The 23885-nt window shown below is 41.8% G+C and overlaps 2 protein-coding genes across 2 annotated transcripts in view; both read right to left on the bottom strand.

Moving 5' to 3' along the window:
• The window catches only part of LOC306826876 (NACHT, LRR and PYD domains-containing protein 3-like), a 53728-nt gene that overhangs the window by 26493 nt on the left and 3350 nt on the right, over positions 1–23885 (bottom strand). The gene's annotated exons all lie outside the window — the stretch shown is intronic.
• Positions 557–22119, bottom strand: LOC306827175 (protein NLRC3-like; the record flags this gene model as incomplete). Its single annotated transcript, XM_079348844.1, has 8 exons — positions 557–1847; positions 4668–4841; positions 5391–5564; positions 8127–8300; positions 11077–11250; positions 13236–13412; positions 17156–18813; positions 21904–22119. The coding sequence occupies 8 exons, from the start codon at positions 22117–22119 to the stop codon at positions 1838–1840; spliced, it is 2757 nt and encodes a 918-aa protein (XP_079204970.1). The 3' UTR covers positions 557–1837.

The raw sequence follows: 23885 nt of genomic DNA, 5'->3' as shown, positions 1-23885 counted from the left end.
TCCCCCTGTCAGTTATAACATGTCTCCGCCATTTTTTACATTTTCTTTAAGCATGTTGAAACAAAAAGGCTCCAACCGTGTTTCCATGCAGCAGTGATCAAAACCTGACCATGTCATCAAGGACCACGATTTGCAACCACTGCTTTGTGGGCGGAGTCTGAATGTGTATGAATGGATGAGTTCATACTGATGGACTCTTTACTCTGCAGCCTCTACCATCTGTGTGTCGGTGTTAAAGAGCTTTGAGGAGTCAGAAGACGAGAAAAGAAATGAACAAGCTCATGTGATTTTATACATGTATGTATGGTGTAGTTTCCTCCATGCTGTTAAAGATGGTCTGGCTCTCAAACTGTTTCACAGACTTTTATTTAAAGAAGCTCCTTTACATTCCTTTATGAGTGAAAACACTAACAACTAAAATACAGTAATAAAGAAAATATGACTATATGTGTATACTACTATACTATACAACTATATATATATCAAACTGATTTCTATATTTCTGGAATTTCACTGTTTCCTTTTTTAATTTTAATTCAAATAAGAATGTGGTAGATAAGCACAAACATTTAAAATAAAATATTTAATCAGCCTTATTAATATAAATCCATTTATATAATATATGTTTTAACTCTTACGGCGTGTCTGGTAGCGGAGCTCTCAGAGACTGTTTGCTCGGCCTGCAGGTCATCAAACTGGACTGACTGTAAACTCTGTCATGTTACTGATTATCATTCTCCAGTATTTCACTTTGGTCGGGTAAATAAAGTTGCACACTGAAGCCTAAAAACAAGTCCGGACATGACGGGCGGTGCACGCTGATGTTAGCTACCACAATAAAAGCCTCCTATACACCGAGCAGACTTCACATAGCACATAAAAGTTCTGACTGTACATTTAAAATGACACTCAAACGTGAAACTTATGTTACACCATCCAGATAAATGCAGCACATTGAAAACAACAGTTTGCACGTGAAGGTCACTAATCCTCATTCTGCTCGACTTTTTTTGTCTGATTGATTTTCAATAAAAATATTATAATTGTGAAATTGACAGAAATCCATCGTAGTGACGGAGAACTTTAATCCCTGTGGTTGTAATGTTGTGAATTTGATCCTCAATAGTGAAACCAGGATTATTCCTCAGACTATAAGTGGACTGTCAGACAAGAATCCAGCAGCAGACCTGGATATGTGACCTCAGAAACCTGACTCATCGAGCGACCATTGATCTTAACATGTGATGGAGTTGATGCAGGATGTCGACCAGAAGAGAAACATATAAACAACGTTTTTTTAACCATCAGAGTCAAACACAAATCCTTGAACCAACACGCAGTGTGTTTATAATTAGTGTGAAAGGACATTTCTGCCTGTTCGTACTGATTCAACACAGAGTATTGTTTTGATTGAGAGCCCTCTAGCTGCATATTTTACATACTGTATGTTTAAAGAGGATATAAAGAGAAGATGATTTTTATACATGTTACAGATGATCAAGTTCGGGTTTCTACTTTTAGTAAGAAATAGAATCAAAATAATTATCACATGAGGAGAATCACTGCAGCATTTCTTGGTAGCTTTTGATCTCTTGACATTTCTACCAGCTGTTTCATGTTTGACCTTCCACTCCTGTAATGTGTGGAGAACAAACTCATTAGAAATATCACTGAAATGAACTTTGATGTGATTCCTCTGTCAGTCCCTGATGGGTGAAGCTCTCCTCAGCTTGCAGAGCGTCTCCACGCACAAGATGGTGGAGGTTCGTCCTCTGTGGATCATCAGCTGCTCCTCTCTGCACCACCAGCGTCCTGATCGCTCACGTTATGACAGAGATCATCTCCATCTAATGAGAGAAGAAGAGAGATGATAGAAATCATGTTCTACACTGATTAATAAATCACTGAGAGGAGAGAGTTAGGCTTGTTGATCAATCACTGTGGTGCAGTCGTGTTACTGTGAGGGAGTGACTGTGTCTGAATTTCTGCTAACAATGTTCATCCAAGGACTGAAGTTTCAACACATCTCTCTACATGAAGATCAGGTCTTTGTAATCCCTGCATCCGGGACCAAATCAAAGTTCCTGATAAGCAGCTTGACAAGTTGATAAAAAAGGCTGGCTCTGTTTTAGGCGTCTGGACTCACTGAGGACGGAGGTGTAGAGACGTGTGGAGGAGAGGACAGATTATATTGGACAATGTTAGCCATCCTCTCCTCGACATCATGGCAGGCCAGAGAAGAAGCTGCAGTGGACGCTTCATTTCACTGGCCTGCAGGACTGAGAGGTTCAGGAGATCCTTTGTCCCCACATTAGGCTTCAAAACACACAGGCCAACGGTAGCAGCTCACTGCCTGCCTTTCCTCCTCTTCCTCCTGAACACTCTCACCTGGGGATTGGTGCAATAACAACTATTTAGGACTGAAGAGACTTTTACTGTTTCAATGGTCTGTTCATTTTGTCTCTGCAGTTTTTGATTCCTGAATCTGTTTGGAGTCCTGTTTTTAAAATGAACATCTTCTTCTTCACTGTTTAATCAATGTTTGAACTTCTCTGTGTGAGCTACAGGATACTCCTGAATTTACCCTGGGAATGAATCCAGTATCTATCCTTCCATCCGATATCACAAAATACCTCACAAGTTACCAAAATAAAGATTATTGGTTCATCAAAAGGGAGTAAATCTTACAGGGGGCCGTCTAAATCTTGTTTGGGGTCATTATATATGTAAGGGAGGGGGGACAGCAGTTGTTTATTATTTATTGTAATATAGGTCCTCAGGAGAGCTCCCTGCACTCTGAAGGACCTGAGTCTCCCCAGCAGGTGAAGTCTGTTCTGGCCTTTCTTATAGAGAGCGTGTGTGTTATCAGTCCAGTCCAGCTTATTGTTCAGGTGAACACCCAGGTACTTATCAGAGTCCACTATCTCAATGTCCTTTCCCTGGATGTTCACCGGTGTAGGGGAGGTGGGTCTGTGTCTGCAAAAGTCCACCACCAGCTCTTTGGTTTTACCCACGTTGATCTGGAGGCAGATCCGCTGTCACCAGTCTACAAAGTCCAGGATGAGTTCTCTGTACTCCCCCTCGTGCCCATTGATGATGAGGCTGATGATGGCAGAGTCATCAGAGAACTTCTGCAGGTGACAGTTGATCGTGTTGTGGGAGAAGTCTGCAGTGTACAGGGTGAAGAGGAAGGAAGCCAAGACGGTCCCCTGTGGGGCCCCTGTACTACAGATAACCAGGTCAGAAACAAAAACTGTGGCTGGTTGGTCAGGTAATCCAGGAGCCACGATGTGATGTGCAGGTCGACTCCTTTGTTGCAGCTTGTCCCTCAGAAGCTGTGGGCTGTATGGTGTTGAAAGCACTGGAGAAATCATAGAACATGATCCTCACAGTGCTCCCAGCCCTCTGCAGGTGAGACAGAGATCGCTGCATGAGGTAGATGACAGCATCATCCACCCCGATGCCTGGCTGATAGGCAAACTGCAGCTGGTCCATTGATGACCTCACCAGGGGAAGCATATGGTGAAGGACCAACCTCTCCAGGGTCTTCATCAGTGATCTCAGAGCCACTGACCTGTAGCGGTTGAAGTTCTTGGGGCGGGAGATCTTTGGCACGGGTACCACTCAGGATGTCTTCCAGAGCCCCAACTGTTGTAAAGGACAGCTTGGAGCAGTGGGGATGTGGCTGATGGTAGGACGAGTTTAAAACATCTCCTCTTGTTGCAGCACTTTACCCTGGAACGGCATACCTGTCTCCTTCTCCTCAGCCCGCGGGGAAAATCTGATTTATTGCAGGTTAGCTTAGCTGCGCTACAGATTGCTAACAGCTGATCATGAGTGTAAACAATAGTTACTGCTGCACAAGACCTCCACGGTCACAGATGTAGTTAACAACAGAAAAACCAGAGCAAACTCAACCATCCATGTGTCCATCTTGTGGCAGATGATTCTGTTATCAAATCCATGAAAAAGAATAAGAAAGGAAAAAAGTACAAAACAAGGAAAAACTCAGTGATGAGCAGGAGCTGTTGTAATGTGCTGCCACGAGGGTGGCTCCACACTACACAGATATGACAATCTACTGACAGCAGACTCAGTGATGATTGTGATAGGTTAAATGAAGATAACTCCGCCCCTTTTATGTAAACATGCTCTCTGAAACTCTGGGTTTACTTCTCAGGATGATAAGCAGCTTCATGTTCAGCACCATCTCTTCTGTCAGGGTTAGTGAAGCCAGATCACAGAAAACAAACCCTGAGTATGTTGAACTCTCTTCATAGTGTAGACTCTAGAAAAGGATTTCTCCAACAACAAACAAGAATCTGAATATATGTATGACCTGATGTGTTTCAACAATCTGTCCCCTGAACTAGTGGTGTGGGATATAATTATCTTAGATGGTGAAGGATTTGAAGGTGTTGATGATCTGCCAAAGCAGAGAGATCAGAGAACTGCTCTAATGTGTTTATTGTATCATGTTGCAGGTTATGTTCCCACACAGACTCGTCTTCCCCTCCCTGTTTGCTCTGCAGCAGTGAAAACAAAACAACTCTTTATGCAGCACATCAGATTCATGTTTTGTATTGAACATTTGTCAAATTGCTTCTTCTCAAAAATAAATTAAACAAATATGTGGAGGATGTACTAAAGAACACTGAGAGACTGACCTCAGAGTCTCCAGTCTGCAGTTTGGATTCTTCTGAAGATCACACAGCAGCTTCACTCCTGAATCCTGCAGGTTGTTGTAGGTCAGGTCCAGCTCTCTGAGATGGGAGGGGTTGGACTTCAGAGCTGAGGCCAGAGAAGAACAGCTGATCTCTGACAAACTGCAGTCCCACAATCTGAATAAAGAATAAAAGAAGAATAACAATAATGTATAATCCAGTCACATGTGTTCAGGTTGTGATGAGTATCTCAACATCACTTTCTCCTGATGAATCAAGTTTTCTCTAAATGATTAGAGGATCATTTCTGATTGTGTATTCACTAAATCTAAATCCTCCAAATGTCAGCTCAACATTCATCCAGCTGTTCATGTGCACAGATAAAGAACAGGCTGCTGATCTCAGTCAGTTCTGTGATGTTACTACATTTATCAAATCAGACATTATTGAATCTCAAGTTTTCATGATTTCACTTCTTAACAGAACCAGAGGAAACCAGAGAGGCTTCATGTGCACCTTGTTCAATTTTACTGAACGGAGTCATAAAAACATTTTTACAAATCTCTAATTGTTCACCAACTTGAAAAATTAAATGTCTCCAGAATCATTAAATATCCAGAGATTGAAATTCAGACAAATATTAAAAATATATAAATCCTGAAATGTGCATCAATGGAGGATGTGGATTGAAATGATTCAAATGAATGACACAGTCAGTGATCTGACCTCAGAGTCTCCAGTCTGCAGTTTGGACTCTGCAGATAATCACACAGCAGCTTCACTCCTGAATCCTGCAGGTTGTTGTTACTCAGGTCCAGCTCTCTGAGATGGGAGGGGTTGGACTTCAGAGCTGAGGCCAGAGAAGAACAGCTGATCGCTGACAAACTGCAGAGACTCAATCTGAATAAAGAATAAAAGATGTAAATGTTGATGACAGTGAAGCAAATTTAATTAGTTAAAAACCAACATTATCAATTAATAAACATCTATATTTAAATAAGTGGAAGGTGTGAATCCGTACACTAGCCCTCACACCCAGTTGTTATTACACCAGTAATACCAGACAACTGCTCTTTAAATGAGAACAGAGTTTATTTAACACAGTCAATGACACTCAATCAAAAGCTATTACAAGTTAATCTAAAGCTTAGCAAACATTTATAAAGCTAACACGTGTATGTGTGTGCAATCAACCCGTGTTCTGATGAATATGGCCGAGGTTATTAATGCGCTGCAGAAAGGAGGAGAATCAGAGCGCCGCGGGGGAAAATAACCAAAAGTGAAGCGTGTCAGGAAAACGTTGTTGCAGCTGTTGTTATGTTCATAGTCTGTTTAGTTTAAAAGTGTTTGATGAAAGAAAAGCGGCTGAAACGCCTGTGAAAGTGTCTGAAAGATAGACCGAAGATTCCCTCCACGTCTCCTCACCCGCGACAGACACGCAGGACGGGCTGAGACAAAGACCTCTGACTGTCTTTTTCAAAAAGACACTCTTCCACTGTGGAAGGAATCAAATTATAAATATTATAGTGCATGACATGAGTAAACACTTGAGTCAAACAAGCTTCTTATTTTAGTGAGGTAAAAATGAATTTTGGATTCGATTAGAAGGATGTTTTGGTGGGTGTGATTTTTCTAAGATGGGAAACAGAGGAGCAGGAAGAAAGCCATACTGTAGATTCATGTTTACAATTAAACTGCAGTTTTCCATGTTTCCTGATGCCCAGCCCCCAGTTACATACAGAAATCAGCACTCGATCAATAACAGGAATCCAATCATTAGCCTTGCATTGTGTCTTTTGCTTGAATTGCCCCCCGGGTACAAATAAAGTTTTTTTTAATTGAATTGAATTTTGTTCAAACAGAAAGGACCATCAGCCCAAGCTCTCCCTGCCTCCACTTTGTCAAACATTATCAGAACTACACGTTTCTGTCTGTCTGTTTGCTTCAGAGTAAAAACACAAGACACGTAAACAAGCAGTACAAGAACACTGCTTCATTCTTTCATTAGGTACAAATGAAACTTGATTTTCATTAGAATTATGTTTTACATTTAAATACATCATACATTCAGTATCCTGTATTTAATTTAGAAACCCTCAGTGTGTCTGAGTGTCTGCAGATGCAGAATTGCACAAAGACAGACCTGCGCCTTGAAAGCAAACCCACAAACAGAAGTTTGTACAGCTGCATCAAGCACAGTGAAAAGCACACATCCAGTGTGGATGAATCACATCATGAGCGTTTCAGTGCATCTTTTTGTTCAAACATAATGAAAGCATTGTCATAGCTCCTCAATGATAAATACAACTTCATAAGGACACTTATAAAATAACTGAGCAGCTTTTGCCCCCCGACCACGGTCACTGCACCGCTGACCACATGTCATGACGCAGACTGGAGTCACGCCAAGTGCGCTACATCATAAAATAAACTGAGGATAACGCTGTGTCATGATGTACATTTATGAGAGCTTCACCTAAACGGTTGAGATTAGTCTACCTGTGCTGACTGTGAGTGGATTTGTTGATCCACACGTCAGTGAAAGTGACGTGTTTTCACCCAAAACAAGAATCATTTTAACAACTTATTTTAAGGACATGTAAACAATACTCATCAAATAAGTACATGTGTAAAAGGTTTGCACATTAAAGTAGAGTAGATAAGTAATGAATATTTTTAATGTCATATAGAATATACTAAATGTGATTTTGTGCAGCAGCTGATGTGATTCAGGATTCACTAATAAATGTCTGAGTTACAATGACCTGAGTTCAGCTCCATAATACAATAAGGCTGATGTGTTCTTGTGAGGTGAGCGCCATCTACTGGTGACAGCCTACAATTAGACACATGGGCGTGTTCACAGTGTAATGTATGCAAAGAGGGGGCGCTCTCTCTTTGCCTGGGAAGTAACTGGAAACCAGCTGACAGCTGACTGGTTATCGACCTGGAGGGGAAAATCCTGGTGACTGGAACTGTACACAACCACGCACACACGTGTGCCGCTCTGTTTGCTTTATAAAAGTTTTTTAGGGCTAATGTATGGATTCACTCCTTCCAATTCATTTAAATAAACACATTTATTAAATTAAAATTTTGGTAACTAAATTAAATTTAAGTCTGATTTTGTGTTATTTGGTTGTTCTCTGATTTCAGGGTGGAGCCTCGTTATTACTAATTCATAATATTACTCAGTTATATTAATCATTAATTAATCATGATTATTAGTATAAATGTAATAACCAAACTAACTACATCAAACTCCAACAGTCATAAAAACATGTTCACATCAAATCTGTAAATTATTCAACAAATTGAAAAAAAATAAAACTCTCCTAAATCATTAAATATCCAGAGATTGAAATTCAGACAAATACTGAAAATATATAAATCCTGAAATGTGCATCAATGGATGATGTGGATTGAAATGATTCAAATGAATGACACAGTCAGTGATCTGACCTCAGAGTCTCCAGTCTGCAGTTTGGACTCTGCAGATAATCAAACAGCAGCTTCATGTCTAAATCCTGCAGGTCGTTGTAGCTCAGGTCCAGCTCTCTGAGATGGGAGGGGTTGGACTTCAGAGCTGAGGCCAGAGAAGAACAGCTGATCTCTGACAACCTGCACCAATTCAATCTGAATAAAGAATAAAAGATGTAAATGTCAATGAAGCAAATTTAATTAGTTAAAAACCAACATGATCAATTAATAAACATCTGTATTTAAATAAGTGGAAGGTGTGAATCCGTACACTAGCCCTCACACCCAGTTGTTATTACACCAGTAATACCAGACAACTGCTCTTTAAATTAGAACAGAGTTTATTTAACACAGTCAATGACACTCAATCAACAGCTATTACAAGTTCATCTAAAGCTGAGCAAACATTTATAAAGCTAACACGTGTATGTGTGTGCAATCAACCCGTGTTCTGATGAATATGGCCGATGTTGTTAATGCGCTGCAGAAAGGAGGAGAATCAGAGCGCCGCGGGGGAAAATAACCAAAAGTGAAGCGTGTCAGGAAAACGTTGTTGCAGCTGTTGTTATGTTCATAGTCTGTTTGGTTTAAAAGTGTTTGATGAAAGAAAAGCGTCTGAAACGCCTGTGAAAGTGTCTGAAAGATAGACCGAAGATTCCCTCCACGTCTCCTCACAGACACGCAGGACGGGCTGAGACAAAGACCTCTGACTGAGCGGATTATTCATCCTCCTATCCTGGTGACATCGCTTCCTGTTTTTCTGGTATAGCAGTGATCGATCCACTACCTTTGTTGGATTACTTTCCATACTTTCTTGGATAAACCATCCCAATGATCCAAAACACAGTGTGTACATTAAAGCTGGTCTTTGGTTCCACCCTGCGCTTGAATCAAACCAACATGAACATTTCTTGTGTAAGTAAGTTTTGAAAGTTTGAATAAAGTGATTTCTTGTGGCTGTGGATTTCATTTTCAAAAAGACACTCTTCCACTGTGGAAGGAATCAAATTATAAATATTATAGTGCATGACATGAGTAAACACTTGAGTCAAACAAGCTTCTTATTTTAGTGAGGTAAAAAAGAATTTTGGATTTGATTAGAAGGATGTTTTGGTGGGTGTGATTTTTCTAAGATGGGAAACAGAGGAGCAGGAAGAAAGCCATACTGTAGATTCATGTTTCCAATTAAACTGCAGTTTTCCATGTTTCCTGATGCCCAGCCCCCAGTTACATACACAAATCAGCACTCGATTGATAACAGGAATCCAATCATTAGCCTTACTTTGTGTCTTTGGCTTGAATTCCCCCCCGGGTACAAATAAAGTTTTTTTTAATTGAATTGAATTTTGTTCAAACAGAAAGGACCATCAGCCCAAGCTCTCCCTGCCTCCACTTTGTCAAACATTATCAGAACTACACGTTTCTGTCTGTCTGTTTGCTTCAGAGTAAAAACACCAGACACGTAAACAAGCAGTACAAGAACACTGCTTCATTCTTTCATTAGGTACAAATGTAACTTGATTTTCATTAGAATTATGTTTTACATTTAAATACATCATACATTCAGTATCCTGTATTTAATTTAGAAATCCTCAGTGTGTCTGAGTGTCTGCAGATGCAGAATTGCACAAAGACAGACCTGCGCCTTGAAAGCAAACCCACAAACAGAAGTTTGTACGGCTGCATCAAGCACAGTGAAAAGCACACATCCAGTGTGGATGAATCACATCATGAGCGTTTCAGTGCATCTTTTTGTTCAAACATAATGAGTGCATTGTAATAGCTCCTCAATGATAAATACAACTTCATAAGGACACTTATAAAATAACTGAGCAGCTTTTGCCCCCCGACCACGGTCACTGCACCGCTGACCACGTGTCATGACGCAGACTGGAGTCACGCCAAGTGCGCTACATCATAAAATAAATTGAGGATACCGCTGTGTCATGATGTACATTTATGAGAGCTTCACCTAAACGGTTGAGATTAGTCTACCTGTGCTAACTGTGAGTGGATTTGTTGATCCGCACGTCAGTGAAAGTGACGTGTTTTCACCCAAAATAAGAATTATTTTAACAAGTTATTTTAAGGACATGTAAACAATACTCATCAAATAAGTACATGTGTAAAAGGTTTGCACATTAAAGTAGAGTAGAGAAGTAATGAATATGTTTAATGTCATATAGAATATACTAAATGTGATTTTGTGCAGCAGCTGATGTGATTCAGGATTCACTAATAAATGTCTGAGTTAAGCTCCATAATACAATAAGGCTGATGTGTTCTTGTGAGGTGAGCGCCATCTACTGGTGACAGCCTACAATTAGATACATGGGCGTGTTTACAGTGTAATGTATGCAAATAGGGGGCGCTCTCTCTTTGCCTGGGAAGTAACTGGAAACCAGCTGACAGCTGACTGGTTATCGTCCTGGAGGGGAAAATCCTGGTGACTGGAACTGTACACAACCACGCACACACGTTTGCTTTATAAAAGTTTGTTTGGGCTAATCTATGGATTCACTCCTTCCAATCATTTAAATAAACACATTTATTAAATTACAATATTTGTAACTAAATTAAATTTAAGTCTGATTTTGTGTTATATGGTTATTTTTCTCTGATTTCAGGGTGGAGCCTCGTCATTACTAATTCATAATATTACTCATTTATGTTAATCATTAATTAATCATGATTATTAGTTTAAATTTAATAACCAAACTAACTACATCAAACCCCAACAGTCATAAAACATGTTTACATCAAATCTGTAAATTATTCAGCAAATTGAAAAAAATAAAAATCCTCCTAAATCATTAAATATCCAGAGATTTAAATTCAGACAAAGACTGAAAATATATAAATCCTGAAATGTGCATCAATGGAAGATGTGGATTGAAATGATTCAAATGAAGGACACAGTCAGTGATCTGACCTCAGAGTCTCCAGTCTGCAGTTTGGACTCTGCAGATAATCACACAGCAGCGTCACTCCTGAATCCTGCAGGTTGTTGTTACTCAGCTCCAGCTCTCTGAGATGGGAGGGGTTGGACATCAGAGCTGAGGCCAGAGAAGAACAGCTGATCTCTGACAAACTGCAGAGACTCAATCTGAATAAAGAATAAAAGAAGAATTAATATATTGTCTAATCCACTCACATGTGTTCAGGTTGTGATGAGTATCTCAACATCACTTTGTCCTGATGAATCAAGTTTTCTCTAAATGATTAGAGGATCATTTCTGATTGTGTATTCACTAAATCTAAATCCTCCAAATGTCAGCTCAACATTCATCCAGCTGTTCATGTGCACAGATAAAGAACAGGCTGCTGATCTCAGTCAGCTCTGTGATGTTACTACATTTATTAAATCACACATTATTGAATCTCAAGTCTTCATGATTTCACTTCTTAACAGAACCAGAGGAAACCAGAGAGGCTTCATGTGCACCTTGTTTTTAATCTTCATGAAGAGTTTGAAACTTTTCTCCACATTATCAGAAATCTCTGCATGAAGATGATTCCTAAATCTGGAGAACTTTGACAGGATATAGAATCTTTTTAAAACTCAATCTAAACTTGTTTTGAATCAGTGATACTCAACCTGTGGCTCTAGAGCCGCATGTGGCTCTTTTAAGAACTAATGAGAGAAAAACTACGCTCACCTCCCGTTTGACATCAAACAACATGATGCTGAATCCTTAAAATGATCCAACATGATTCTAATACCTTTTTGGAGTGAGTCCTTTTAGCTAAAACAAATCCTTATATTACTTACATTGATGTTTTGAAATTCACATTACTGTGTATCCATGGTGATGAATACATCCCTTCCCTTAAGTATAATTGCTGACATTTTTATATCATAGTCTTCATTTACACACGAGAGAGAGAGAAAGAGACAGAGAGAGAGAGAGAGAGAGACAGACAGACAGACAGACAGACAGACAGACAGACAGACAGACAGCGTCCCACAGCGCAGCAGCAGGGGAGGGGGCTGTAGAGTGAAGAGATGAGCGTGCTCTGGAGCACGCCAAAGACACGCATCACGAGAAAATAAAATGCCCAGTTTAAAATGTAATGTTGGCGAGAAGAGGGAAATAGGACGACATAATGTCAATGTTGAAATTCTTTAGAATGCAAACGCTGTGAATGTTCACAGTTTAATCATGGCGTTTCTTTTAAACTATTATTGAAGCAAGATACAAAATAAATGCATACCATTTATTTTTCTGTCATTTAAACATGTTAACACGTCTTTTATTGAGCCTATGTCTCCTCCTAACTGCAGCCTGCAGTGTGTAACACTGGGGCTCTTGGATTAGCACGTTCTTTTCAAAGGTGTTAAATTCAGACACCGTCACAACCACCGCAGTCTTTACCTCTCTGTGTCTTTAAGACCATCAGCCTTCTGTCTCATAACCACTTTGAAGCATCTACAAACAAAGCTCGATTCAGAAAAAAAATCACACACATTAACATCCCTTTTTCCTTTTGTTAGTTTAAGAAAACAGCAAATGTACTTATGTCCATAGCCACTGATGTTCTGACCATCAGGGATCGATGAATCAGATAACTCTGGCTCACTATCAGAGTCAGAGAAGTCTTCTGAATCACTTTCTTGCACCTTGGTCGTTTCCTTTATTGAAGCTATTTTCTTAGGTGTCGCTCCTTTAGATTGTGCCTCAAACCTTGCTGTTTGTCAAAGCATGTGATTCTGTAACTACTCTTGTGAAGTGATTTTGGATGGAGTAATAGTGTAATACAAGGTTTGGCTCACCATGACACCACATTCATATATTACTCTCCTATCAATCCAATCCTTGAGGCTTCATCTCTCTGTATTCAGGTTCAAACAGCCTTCAGCTGAGGGAGCTTCATCATCACATAAATGAATAAACATGAGGGACAGGTCATTGAACATTTTATCACTAAAATACAAAAACAAAACCCTTGTTTTGAAATTTTGATCGCCGAGCTGATCGACTTCACTCACATAAAACAACCTGTTCTTGGTTTTGTTTGTCTGTGTATATATGTATGTATATGTAATATATCATATACATATATATGATATATTACAGTCAGTGATCTGACCTCAGAGCCTCCAGTCTGCAGTTTGGACTCTTCAGTCCCTCACACAGCAGCTTCACTCCTGACTCCTGCAGGTTGTAGTTCTGACTCAGGTCCAGCTCTCTGAGATGGGAGGGGTTGGACTTCAGAGCTGAGGCCACGACGTCACAGTGAGTCTCTGAGAGTTCACAGTCAGAAAGTCTGTAGTGACACATAAAAGAGAGAAAAATGACTTATAAAAGAAGCGTTTGATATTCATGTCTCACATTTGATGATTAAACAGTTTGTCCTGTTTGGTCTTAACTTTACACATCAGTGGAATCTGTCACTGACACAAACAGTCTCATCACTCGTTTTCACACATGCACATTTTTTAATCCTTTAATCATTCAATGGAAAACAAATAAGTTTTATTTAGTATTACATCAAGCCTATTGTGGAAACCCCCTCCTTCTCTCACTCTCCTCTACCTGGCTTTATTGATGCATTCCAGTTGAACTGGGAAGTGGGAAAGTCAGAGTTCCTTGTCGGCAGTGTCAACTGGAACGCCCCCTGAAGTCATATTGTGAATATATTTCTCACCAGCTGCTCTTTATTCTAGTTGCTCAAGGTCACTGCTTCTCCTGTTTTTGCAAAATAGTCAGCACTCTGTACCTCTCTGTATCAGTCCACTGTATAACACCCAGATAGCAGAAGACACTCCCCTGAAACTATCTTTCATGAAACTGTCTGTATTAAAACTCTTGTTTTGCCATCATCACTTCTTCTTCTTCTTCTTGCTGGCCGAGGTCGAGTGGAGCAGAGAAATTTTCAGCTGGGTGGCTCTTTGACTTGATCTCATTCGGTCTTGATTATACAAACAGCCTAAAAATCTTTCAGTATTTACAAGTCGAAGGATCTTGGAGTAGTCCAAGTTAGTATCCAACATGGCTGCTACGTGCATCAACCGTACATTGAAGCTGTAACTATCATGTTTATTACCCGCTTGCTCCTCTGTTTGTGTGGTTAAATTAAACACTCTGATAGTATCGTGACAGTTCTGTCTGTGGACATGTTGTCATTTGATTTTTGTTCTCAAACTATCACGTAGTGTGTTGTTATCGTTTGGTGTTAGCTAACAAATCAAAGGTACTCCTGGAGGCGTCCATGTTTCTTTTCTGCCTTGCAACTGGAACACGTGACGTCATTCCCAGCTCTGACTTCCCAGTTCTGAGGTAAATGAAACGCAGGATAAGTTTCCTGGATGGGCGGAGCTTCAGAGCTGATGAAGGCAGCCAGCTCACCTGCTGAGAGCTCTTTGGGAACAATGGAGCTGACTGCATGTGAATGCCTCATCAGTCCTGACAGTTTAGCAGATGGCTGTTCCGTCATGGGCCCGGGTCTGCTGAAGATTTCTGCCTGTTAAAAGGAAGTTTTTTCTTGCCACGCCATGACGGATGAAGCTGGGCTCTTGTAACATAGCCATAAGTAAGGTCCTTTACCTGCTTTATGTAAACATAACAATGAGCATGGTCTTGTTACCTGCCCTTTTGTTAATGTTAACAGACAAACAGTAAGGTCCTTTACCTGCTTTTGTAAAGTGTCTTGAGATAACGCCTGTTATGAATTGACGCTATATAAATAAAGATTGATTGATTGATTGATAGTTTGGACTTTGTGCTTAAGATGGAAGTTTCCTTTGTTTAAACAAAGAGTAGCAGTGAATAAATACATTTACTGATTTACTTTGGTTGTGCTTAAGTCATATCTTTAATTCTGTATTAAGCTTTAATGATAACAAATTAGCCTTTGTTACATCTGATTTGTGACTTGGATTATAACATCAAGATTGATGATGTGATACTCTTTGTCCTCTGGCAGAAAACTAGTTATAAACTGGAGAATAAAGGACTGAATGGAAAGATCTGTGCTCTTTGGTCCTTCCTGACACACCACTGAGTTGGACTTATTCCCTGGAACTGATGTAGCCTCCTTTCCCCTTAAATATCCTTCATCTACAGTCTGTGATCTGAAGTGTGATCTATTCACAGGACTCTCTCTGGAGTAGAAAACAATTTGAAACTCATGAAACAGTAACTCTGGAGGAGGACGATCTCATTCTCGTGCTGTCTGGATCACTTCTATAAACATGAAAATACAGAGACTGCTGCTGAATCATCAAACAAATCAGCAAAGATTAAAATGTAGTGAGGTAAATGATCTCCTGTAAGGACAGTTGTTCTGTGATCTACCTGCTGAGATGTTGAGATATGATGCTCATGATTGATTTGTAATGCCTGCAGAGGCTGGAAGGGGGCGCTCACAGCACCTGATTAACCAGGGGCGTTTCTAGAGTTTGAGGAGATTGGGAGTTTAGCCCAGACATGGATAAATGTCCCTCGAATAAAAAAAAACAAAACAACAACTATGCTCTATTTTAATAATTTTTTTATAAACATTGGCACCTTATTTGCAATCTAAGTATCTTGTGTTGTTCTTTTCTTTTCTTGGGCCGGTACTACGAAGCAGGATTTGAGGTCAGCGAGGTCACTTCAGGGTTAACTCTGTGTTTTCAGTCATACGATGGTCGTTCACTTGGGTATATCACCAAGGTAACTGATGCTACACGATCAACCATAACCAGCTCGGGAGCAGGTTATAATTGAGATAACAGATCAACCTGTAAAAATCTCCACCCACTGACCAATCAGATCTTTAGATGGTGGAGCTCCAGGAGCTGATCGAGAGAGGGGAGGACACTTCATGAGTCCAGCATGATTTAGCATTAAACTAAGTTAAGGATTATTGTTTACTGATATCTTTCATCCTGGAAAAGTGCCAGAGCATTTAAGTTGAAGCACGATCTCTAATGTGAGGGTTCATGAAGTCAGATCACCTGAAGAGACCCTGAATATGTTAAACTCACTTCTTAGTACAGGCCCCAGCTTGTCCTATACAACCAGCCTGTCCTATAGAGCACAATGTTTCCTTTAATAGGAACAAATACTGTATTAAACTAAAATGGGGGCAGTGATGTGTTTTTTTCAAAAAGTAGAAAATGCTAGACTTTTTTTTAATCTCTCAGATAAACAAAGATTCATTTTTGTGTTGTTTGTATTTCAGCAAGATGCTGTAATTATATTTACTGACTTGTCATCAATCTGTAAAAACATGACTAAGATTAAAGCCTTAACATCTGAATTAGCATAAAACATGCATTTATAAATGTAATGAAAACTGAAACATGAAGGCTTAAAGTAGACTACTGAACTTATTACAGGTTGTAAAGTTAATCTTCTATAAAAGAAACGCTGTGATATCTTCTTGATATGAAGCGTTTTCAATGATCTTTGGGCTACACAGTAGTTTATCCTGTTTTTCAAATAAATTTCTCTTAAAAACCAGTTTACATTTCAGATGGATTATTACACTAATAGTAGAGCATCTGCCTATTTTTAGGAGGAACAACTTCACAGTGCCTACACACTTTATGGTCAATCTAGTGAGTTTCAGTTTATATTATATATATAGTTTATATCTGATTTAGGTGAAGAATTCTGCTAAAAGACAAAGGACACACACGCGGACACACAGGCCTAACAGAGACCTTTTACAATGTTGACTGACTGTTATGTAACTAAGACTTTTGTAAAAAAAATATTTTCGGGGCTATCCTCAAAACATTTGGGGCTCAAGCCCGGTAAAAATGACCTGCCGACGCCCCGGTGATTAACACTATCAGACATCTCAGTCACGTCTTTGGGAATTCTGTCCTGAATGTGTTCACAAAACACTATCAAAGACATTTATGAACTCAGGACAAAAAGCTAAAAAACTATGACTGACTCTTTCTCCTGACAGAGGAACACTTTTTGGTCAACATAGAGGATTATGTTTAGTTTATATTAAAATAAGTAAATTAGTACATGACACTGATTTATAATGCTCATCACATCTGGACATACTTTGCCTTCCTGCAGTTCCTCACAGCTGGAATCAGTCTCAGTCTTCCCTGCTCTGATGTCTTGTACTTCTTCAGGTCCAACTCATCCAGAACCTCCTCGGACATCTGCAGCATGTAGGCCAGAGCAGAGCAGTGGATCTCAGAGAGTTCCTTCTCTGATCTGTTCTCTGACTTCAGGAACTTTTGGATCTCCTGATGGACTGAGAGGTCCTTCATCTCTGTCAGACAGTGGAAGATGTTGATGCTTCTGTCCGGAGATAGATTGGTCTGTTTCTCCTTCAGGTTGTTGATGACTCTCTGGATCATTTTTGAACTGTTGTATGTCTGACCCAGCAGGCCTCCTAAGAGTCTCTGGTTTGATGTCAGAGACAGTCCATGAAGGAAGCGAACAAACAGGTCCAGGTGACCATTTTGAGTTTCCAGGGTTTTTATTATTGATTTGTTTAGGAACATTTCCAGGGTTGAAACTCTGTGTTTCCCTCCCAGAAAAGCCTCCAGTACTGTTGTGTTCCTGTTGGTGAAACAGTGGAACATGTAGACTGCAGCCAGAAACTCCTGAACGCTCAGATGAACAAAGCAGTAGACTGTTTTCTGGAAGATCACACTCTCTGATTTGAAGATCTCAGTACAAACTCCTGAGTACACCGAGGCCTCTGTGACATCCAGACCACACCGCTCCAGGTCTTCTTGGTAGAACATGATGTTTCCGTCCTCCAGATGTTCAAACGCCAGCCTCCCCAGCTTCAGAAGAACTTCCCTGTCAGCCTCCGTCAGCTCATGTGGACTCATCTGATGTCCCTCATCATACTTGTTCTTCATCCTCTTTGTCTGAACCAGCAGGAAGTGTGAGTACATGTCAGTCAGGGTCTTGGGCAGCTCTCCTCTCTGCTCTGTGCTCATCATGTGCTCCAGAACTGTGGCAGTGATCCAGCAGAAGACCGGGATCAGACACATGATGTGGAGGCTCCTGGATGTCTGGATGTGTGAGATGATTCTGCTGGACAGATCTTCATCACTGAACCTCCTCCTGAAGTACTCCTCCTTCTGGGCATCAGTGAAGCCTCGTACTTCTGTTACCCTGTCAACACATGAAGGAGGGATCTGATTGGCTGCTGCAGGTCGAGAAGTGATCCAGATGAGAGCTGAGGGGAGCAGATTCCCCTTGATGAGGTTTGTGAACAGTGTGTTTAACGATGACTTCTGTGTGACATCAGACACAACCTCCCTGTTTGTGAAGTCCAATGACAGTCTGCTTTCATCCAGGCCGTCAAAGATGAACAACAGTTTACAGACAGCGAGCGTCTCTGGTGCCACCTTCTGTAATGTTGGATGGAAAACACGGAGCAGCTCAAGAAGACTGTAGCGCTGATCTCTGATCAAGTTCAGCTCCCTGAATGAAAGCAGGATCAGCAGACTGATGTCTTGGTTCTCTGAGCCCTCGGCCCAGTCCAGAGTGAACTTCTGCACTGAGAAGGTTTTTCCAACACCAGCCACGCCGTTTGTCAGAACCACTCTGATGGGTTCCTGTTGGTCGGGTTGAGCTCCTGTCTTTGGTTCCTGTTGGTCGGGTTGAGCTCCTGTCTTTGGTTTCTGTTGGTCGGGTTGAGCTCCTGTCTTTGGTTCCTGTTGGTCGGGTAAGGCTTTAAAGATGTCCTGGCACTTGATTGGAGTTTCACGGAGGGTCTTCTTTTTAGAGTCTGTCTCAATCTGTCTCACCTCATGTTGGGTGTTCACCTCTTCACTCTGCCCCTCTGTGATGTGGAGCTCAGTGAAGATCCTGTTGAGGAAGGTTCTACTTCCTGTTTCATCACTTCCTTCAGTCACACGTTCACATCTCGTCCTCAGACTGACCTTATGTTGATCTAAAACATCCTGCTGACCTCTATCTACTGAAAGAGAGAATGATACAATCTGATTATTGTTTTCAGATGTTTTTGTAAAAGAAGAAAAAAGAGTTTTAACTTCTAGACTTTTTAAATTGACCAATAAAAGTCGTGTTTTAGGAGATCACAGAAAGTGTCTTACTTTGTTCAATGCTGCTCTGACTGACTGTCTGCGGTCCAGTTCCTGGTCTGGATCTTTTTCCACACTGAGGACAGGACGAGTCTCCTGCTGAACCAGACTGGTCCCAGTATGAGGTGATGCACTGTCTGCAGAACCAGTGTCCACAGATGGTAGAGACAGGATCCTTCAGGACGTCCTGACACACAGAACAGGACATCTGCTCCTCTCTAACATGAATCCTCTTCTTCTCCCTGTGAAGACATGTCTTTAGAACTAAACTGATGGTTGACTGATAGAAAATATGAAGATATATCAAACACAATCTAAACAGTCAGATGATCACAGAGAGCAGGTAACACCTTCTTTCTTCTGTTTGGATTCATTTGATTCAGTCAGACTGAACACCATGTGAAGCTTCTTCACAGTCAGAGAATCAAAGAGTCTGATCCTTGTCATCGACTGTTTCACTGTCACTTCAGACAGCTGAGCTCGGGTTAGTCCACCTCTGAATTCAGGTTAGACGTGGTGAAACATTGTGAATCACATTGTGGTGGATCAGCAGTATCAGGGTGAACTCACACTAGAACATGTTTCCCCAACGACTGACTTCATCCTCCCGCTGGCCTGCTCTCACACTGATCCAGGACTAACCAGGCCTGATCATGTTTACCTCTCGTAAGCGTCATAAAACAACATATGCATAACTTTATGTGATCAAGGCAGGCGGACAGAAAAACAAACAAACTGGACTTTGGGGGTCAAACATGCTTTGACACATTACAGTTTACCCAGTGTGAGTGTGTCCTTAGTGATGTTACAGTTTCATTTGTTGTCCTTCTCTTCATGGTTTCTGTCTCTCCTGGGTCAGATTGTGACTTAAAGTCAGTCCTGGACTTTGACACAACCTGCACTTGAACACAACATGCTCCCTGGCAGGAGGGTCTTTATACCAGGGGTTTCCAACCAGTCAGAGACAAAGAGCCACATTTTTGACTGTGTTCCTTTTAAGAGCCACATCCCTGTCAACACACCCATGTGGGTCAGATATGGGCTGGTGAATGGGTCCCATCTGGGCGGACCAACTGGGTCACGGTTAATTTTGTCTGTGGGTTCCATGGTGGCCCCATGTGATCTGATGGACCTGATTGAATTTGTTCAATAATTTATGTCACATTTTGCTGTTATTCATTCAAAACAGATTGAAATGAGACCCGTTTTCATGTAGCTATAATTTAAAATGTCCCTTAATACAACTCTTCAGCTTTTTGGGCTGTTTTCATGTTAAAGAGAATATTTAGATATTTTATTGTGTCACACTGCAGGACAACATTTAAGTTTTCTCATTATTAATTGATTTAATTGTTATTTTTCATGAAGTTTTATAACTCAGGAAGAAATACAGAAAGATGAGCTCTTGAAAACAGTTCAAACATTTCTAACATTACAAAATAAAATAGAAAATCAACATGTTGGATGTAGAGGACAATGATCCATTAAAATACAACATTTAACATCCAGTAACAAACATCATATTATCTATTTATCATTCATTATTTTATTTATTTTTCTGTTTACTTTCTGACTTTTAGAGGCTGATATATCACTCACTTTGTTGTATGTTAATCCCTGTCATAGTCAATGCTTTAGTTTCCTCTCTCTCTAAATTATTTATAATCATTATTTGTTTCTGATTCAAACAAACTGTGAAAAATAATATTTTAAATAGACTTTTACCATGATTTAACACGCTCCAGTTATTTATAAAAACAGCAGGAAATACTCGTACAGATGTTAGCATGTTGTTCAAAACTCACTAAAAGAGTGAAAAGAGATTAAAACATTTTAAAGAAATCTGCATTTACTATTTAAAATCATGTTTTATTGAAACTTTGTCCTCTTGTGTGACAAAAAAAGGTTTGACCCCAGACGACTCTTTGACCTTGAGTGTCACTTTGTGAGCGTGTTGTTCTTAGCTAACCCGTCAAACCCAGTTAGCAGGACACATTTCTATAATTCTCCATGATTCTGTAGTTCATGAACTTTTTTACTTTAAATGTTGATTTAGGGCTGTCACACCAGAGGACAGAAAAACTGGACACAGTTTATAGGGTGAGGAAAGGAGTGAGATATTTCAGTGATTTGTAGGTAGATCTAAACAATGAGCACATCATGAGCTCCACACACAACTTCACATACATGCCTTTGAATTGGCTCCTTTAAATCCATTCAGCTGTTGATTTAAAATCAGGAAGTGTTGTCACACATTGTTTTCTGTGACAAAATTCCTACAGTCAAAAAATATAAAGAAAACAAAACTTGATAACCAATTACTAAAATACACTCTTGTATAATTATGCCAAGGGGATTTATCAATAGTTGCTGGCATACCCCAAGCACCCGTTCACCGAATGACATGCTTGCAGCCACATTAATTTGGTAGAACCTAGCAAATGTAGATGGGCCAGACCAAGTAGCGGCCGTGCAGATCTCACTCAGAGATGCACCCCGCCACAATGCCCAGGAAGCTGCCATGCCCCTGGTAGAGTGCGCCCGCACCCCCGAGGGACAAGGGACCCCTATGCCCACATATGCCTGCTGAATAGCCTCTACAATCCAGTGGGAGAGGTGGGCTTTCGACATCGGTTTACCGCGAAGCTCCGGTGTAGAACAGACAAATAACTGGTCTGTCATCCGGTTTGTCTGAGTCCTGAACACATATGTCTGAAGTGCCCTTACTGGACATACCAGTGAGCGTCTTCGCTCCTTGTTTTCTCCTTGCATGGAGTAGAGAGACCGGAGTTCAACACTCTGACTCGTCCAAGATTCCAAAAGGACCTTGGGGAGAAATACCGGGTTCGGTTGCAGGACCACCCCCGCACCCTCTGGTAGGAACCTGCAGAGGTCCGCATGAACGGACAAAGCCTGAAGTTCTCCAATCCGCCTGGCGGTGGCCAGCGCCATCAATAGGGCCGTCTTAAGGGATAGTCACTTCAAGTCTACCGCATCCAGGGGCTCGAACGGAGTCCGTTCCAGAGCCTTGAGAACCAGCTCCAAATCCCAAGGTCGGAGAGCAGGTCTACCATGGCGACCTATACGTCGTCTGGCCCCCTTCAGAAATTGGGACACAAGGTTGCCCACTTCTTCTGACAACTGGTACCGGCCTACCCGAACTGCCTTGATAGCCGCCACCATACCCCGTAGGGTGGAGGGGGACTTCCCCACCTCTAGGAGCTCTTGCAAAAACTGCAGAATCTCTGGTGCCGAGCATGTCAGAGGATCCACCTGCTGTTCCTTGCACCATGCCATAAAGACCCTCCATCTGTGACCATAGAGTGCCCTTGTGGACGGTGCACGAGCACCCTGCAGAGTCTGGACAACCGACTGTGACAGCCCCATGGCTAACAGCTCGGTCCTTTCAGGGGCCATGCCCAGAGCCTCAGTCCCTGGGGAAAGGGATGAAGCAGAGTCCCTTTTTCCTGCGACAGTAAATCCTGTCGCACTGGAAGTTCCCACGGCATCCCATCCAGCAGTGGAGGGATGTCCGCAAACCAAGTCATGTGAGCCCAATAGGGGGCCACTAGGACCAGCCTCATCTCCTCCATTCGCACTCTCTGCAGGAGAGGTGGAAGGAGCATGAAAGGGGGGAAAGCATATAACATATGGATGAGCCAGGGCCTCCCAGGGGAGGGCTGTCTTTCCCCAGCGAAAAGAACAGGGGACAGTGGGTGGATTCCCGTGATGCAAACAGATCGACTGCCGCTCGTCCAAAGTGGTGCCAGATCTCTGCAACCACCGCCCTCAGGGACCGTACCCTGGGGTAAGCCCAAAGCCACAACCGATGTGCCAGTTTGCACAGGTACTGGGAACCCAGGCCGCCCTGTTTGTTGACGTATGCTGCTGCAGTCACACTGTCTGTTCTTACAAGCACGTGCTGATCTCGAAGCAGCGGAAGAAAGTGGTGAAGGGCGAGGTGGATCGCCTTCAGCTCCAAAATGTTGATGTGCTGGGCTGTGCTGGGACCGTGCCAGCGACTGCTGACACCATTCCCCCTGAGCACTGCCCCCCAACCTGTCAGAGAAGCATCCGTTTCCAAAAGCTGGCGATGCGTCACTGGGCCCAGTAAGGTCCCCTTGCCAATATTTGTCTCGTTCTCCCACCAACGGAGGGCCAACCCTTGGGACAGTCAACATCTTGCAGGGTAAATGTCTGAGATATTTGTTGAGTCCCCTCAGATCTAAAATGGGACGGAGAGTCCCGTCCTTTTTGGGGATGAGAAAGTACCGGGAATAAAACTCCGCCTGCTTGTTGCCTGGTGGAACTACCCTGATGGCTGCTTTCCTCAACAGAGCAGCAATCTTGACCTGGAGCACCGTTTTGTATTTCGGACTCATTACTGTAAAGACAGTTGGACTCCGTGAGACCGGAGGACGGCGGGCAAACTGAATACGAGGTCCTTGGGTCATCGTAGAAAGTACCCAGGGGTTTGTCCCCAAAGCCCTCCAAGCTGTGAGACGTACACCAGTCAGGCAGCGGCGGGCCAGACCCGGACTGGCGTCAGGAGCGAGGCGGGGGCTGAGGTCGTCCCTTGACCTGGGTCCCTGCACTCTGCTTGCCTTTACCTCGTCCCCTGCCACGGCGAGCGTTAAGGGTAGTCCTCAGATCTTCCGAGTCCCATCTGGGCCCCTGTATCGGGGCAGGGGGCTTGCTGGACTGTCCAGTTCCCCATC

This window comes from Symphodus melops (assembly GCF_947650265.1).
Source record: "Symphodus melops genome assembly, chromosome: 7".
Classification (NCBI taxonomy): Eukaryota; Metazoa; Chordata; class Actinopteri; order Labriformes; family Labridae; genus Symphodus; species Symphodus melops.
The sequence above is the reverse complement of the archived record's forward strand: the minus strand, read 5'-3'. Positions and strand labels throughout refer to the sequence as shown.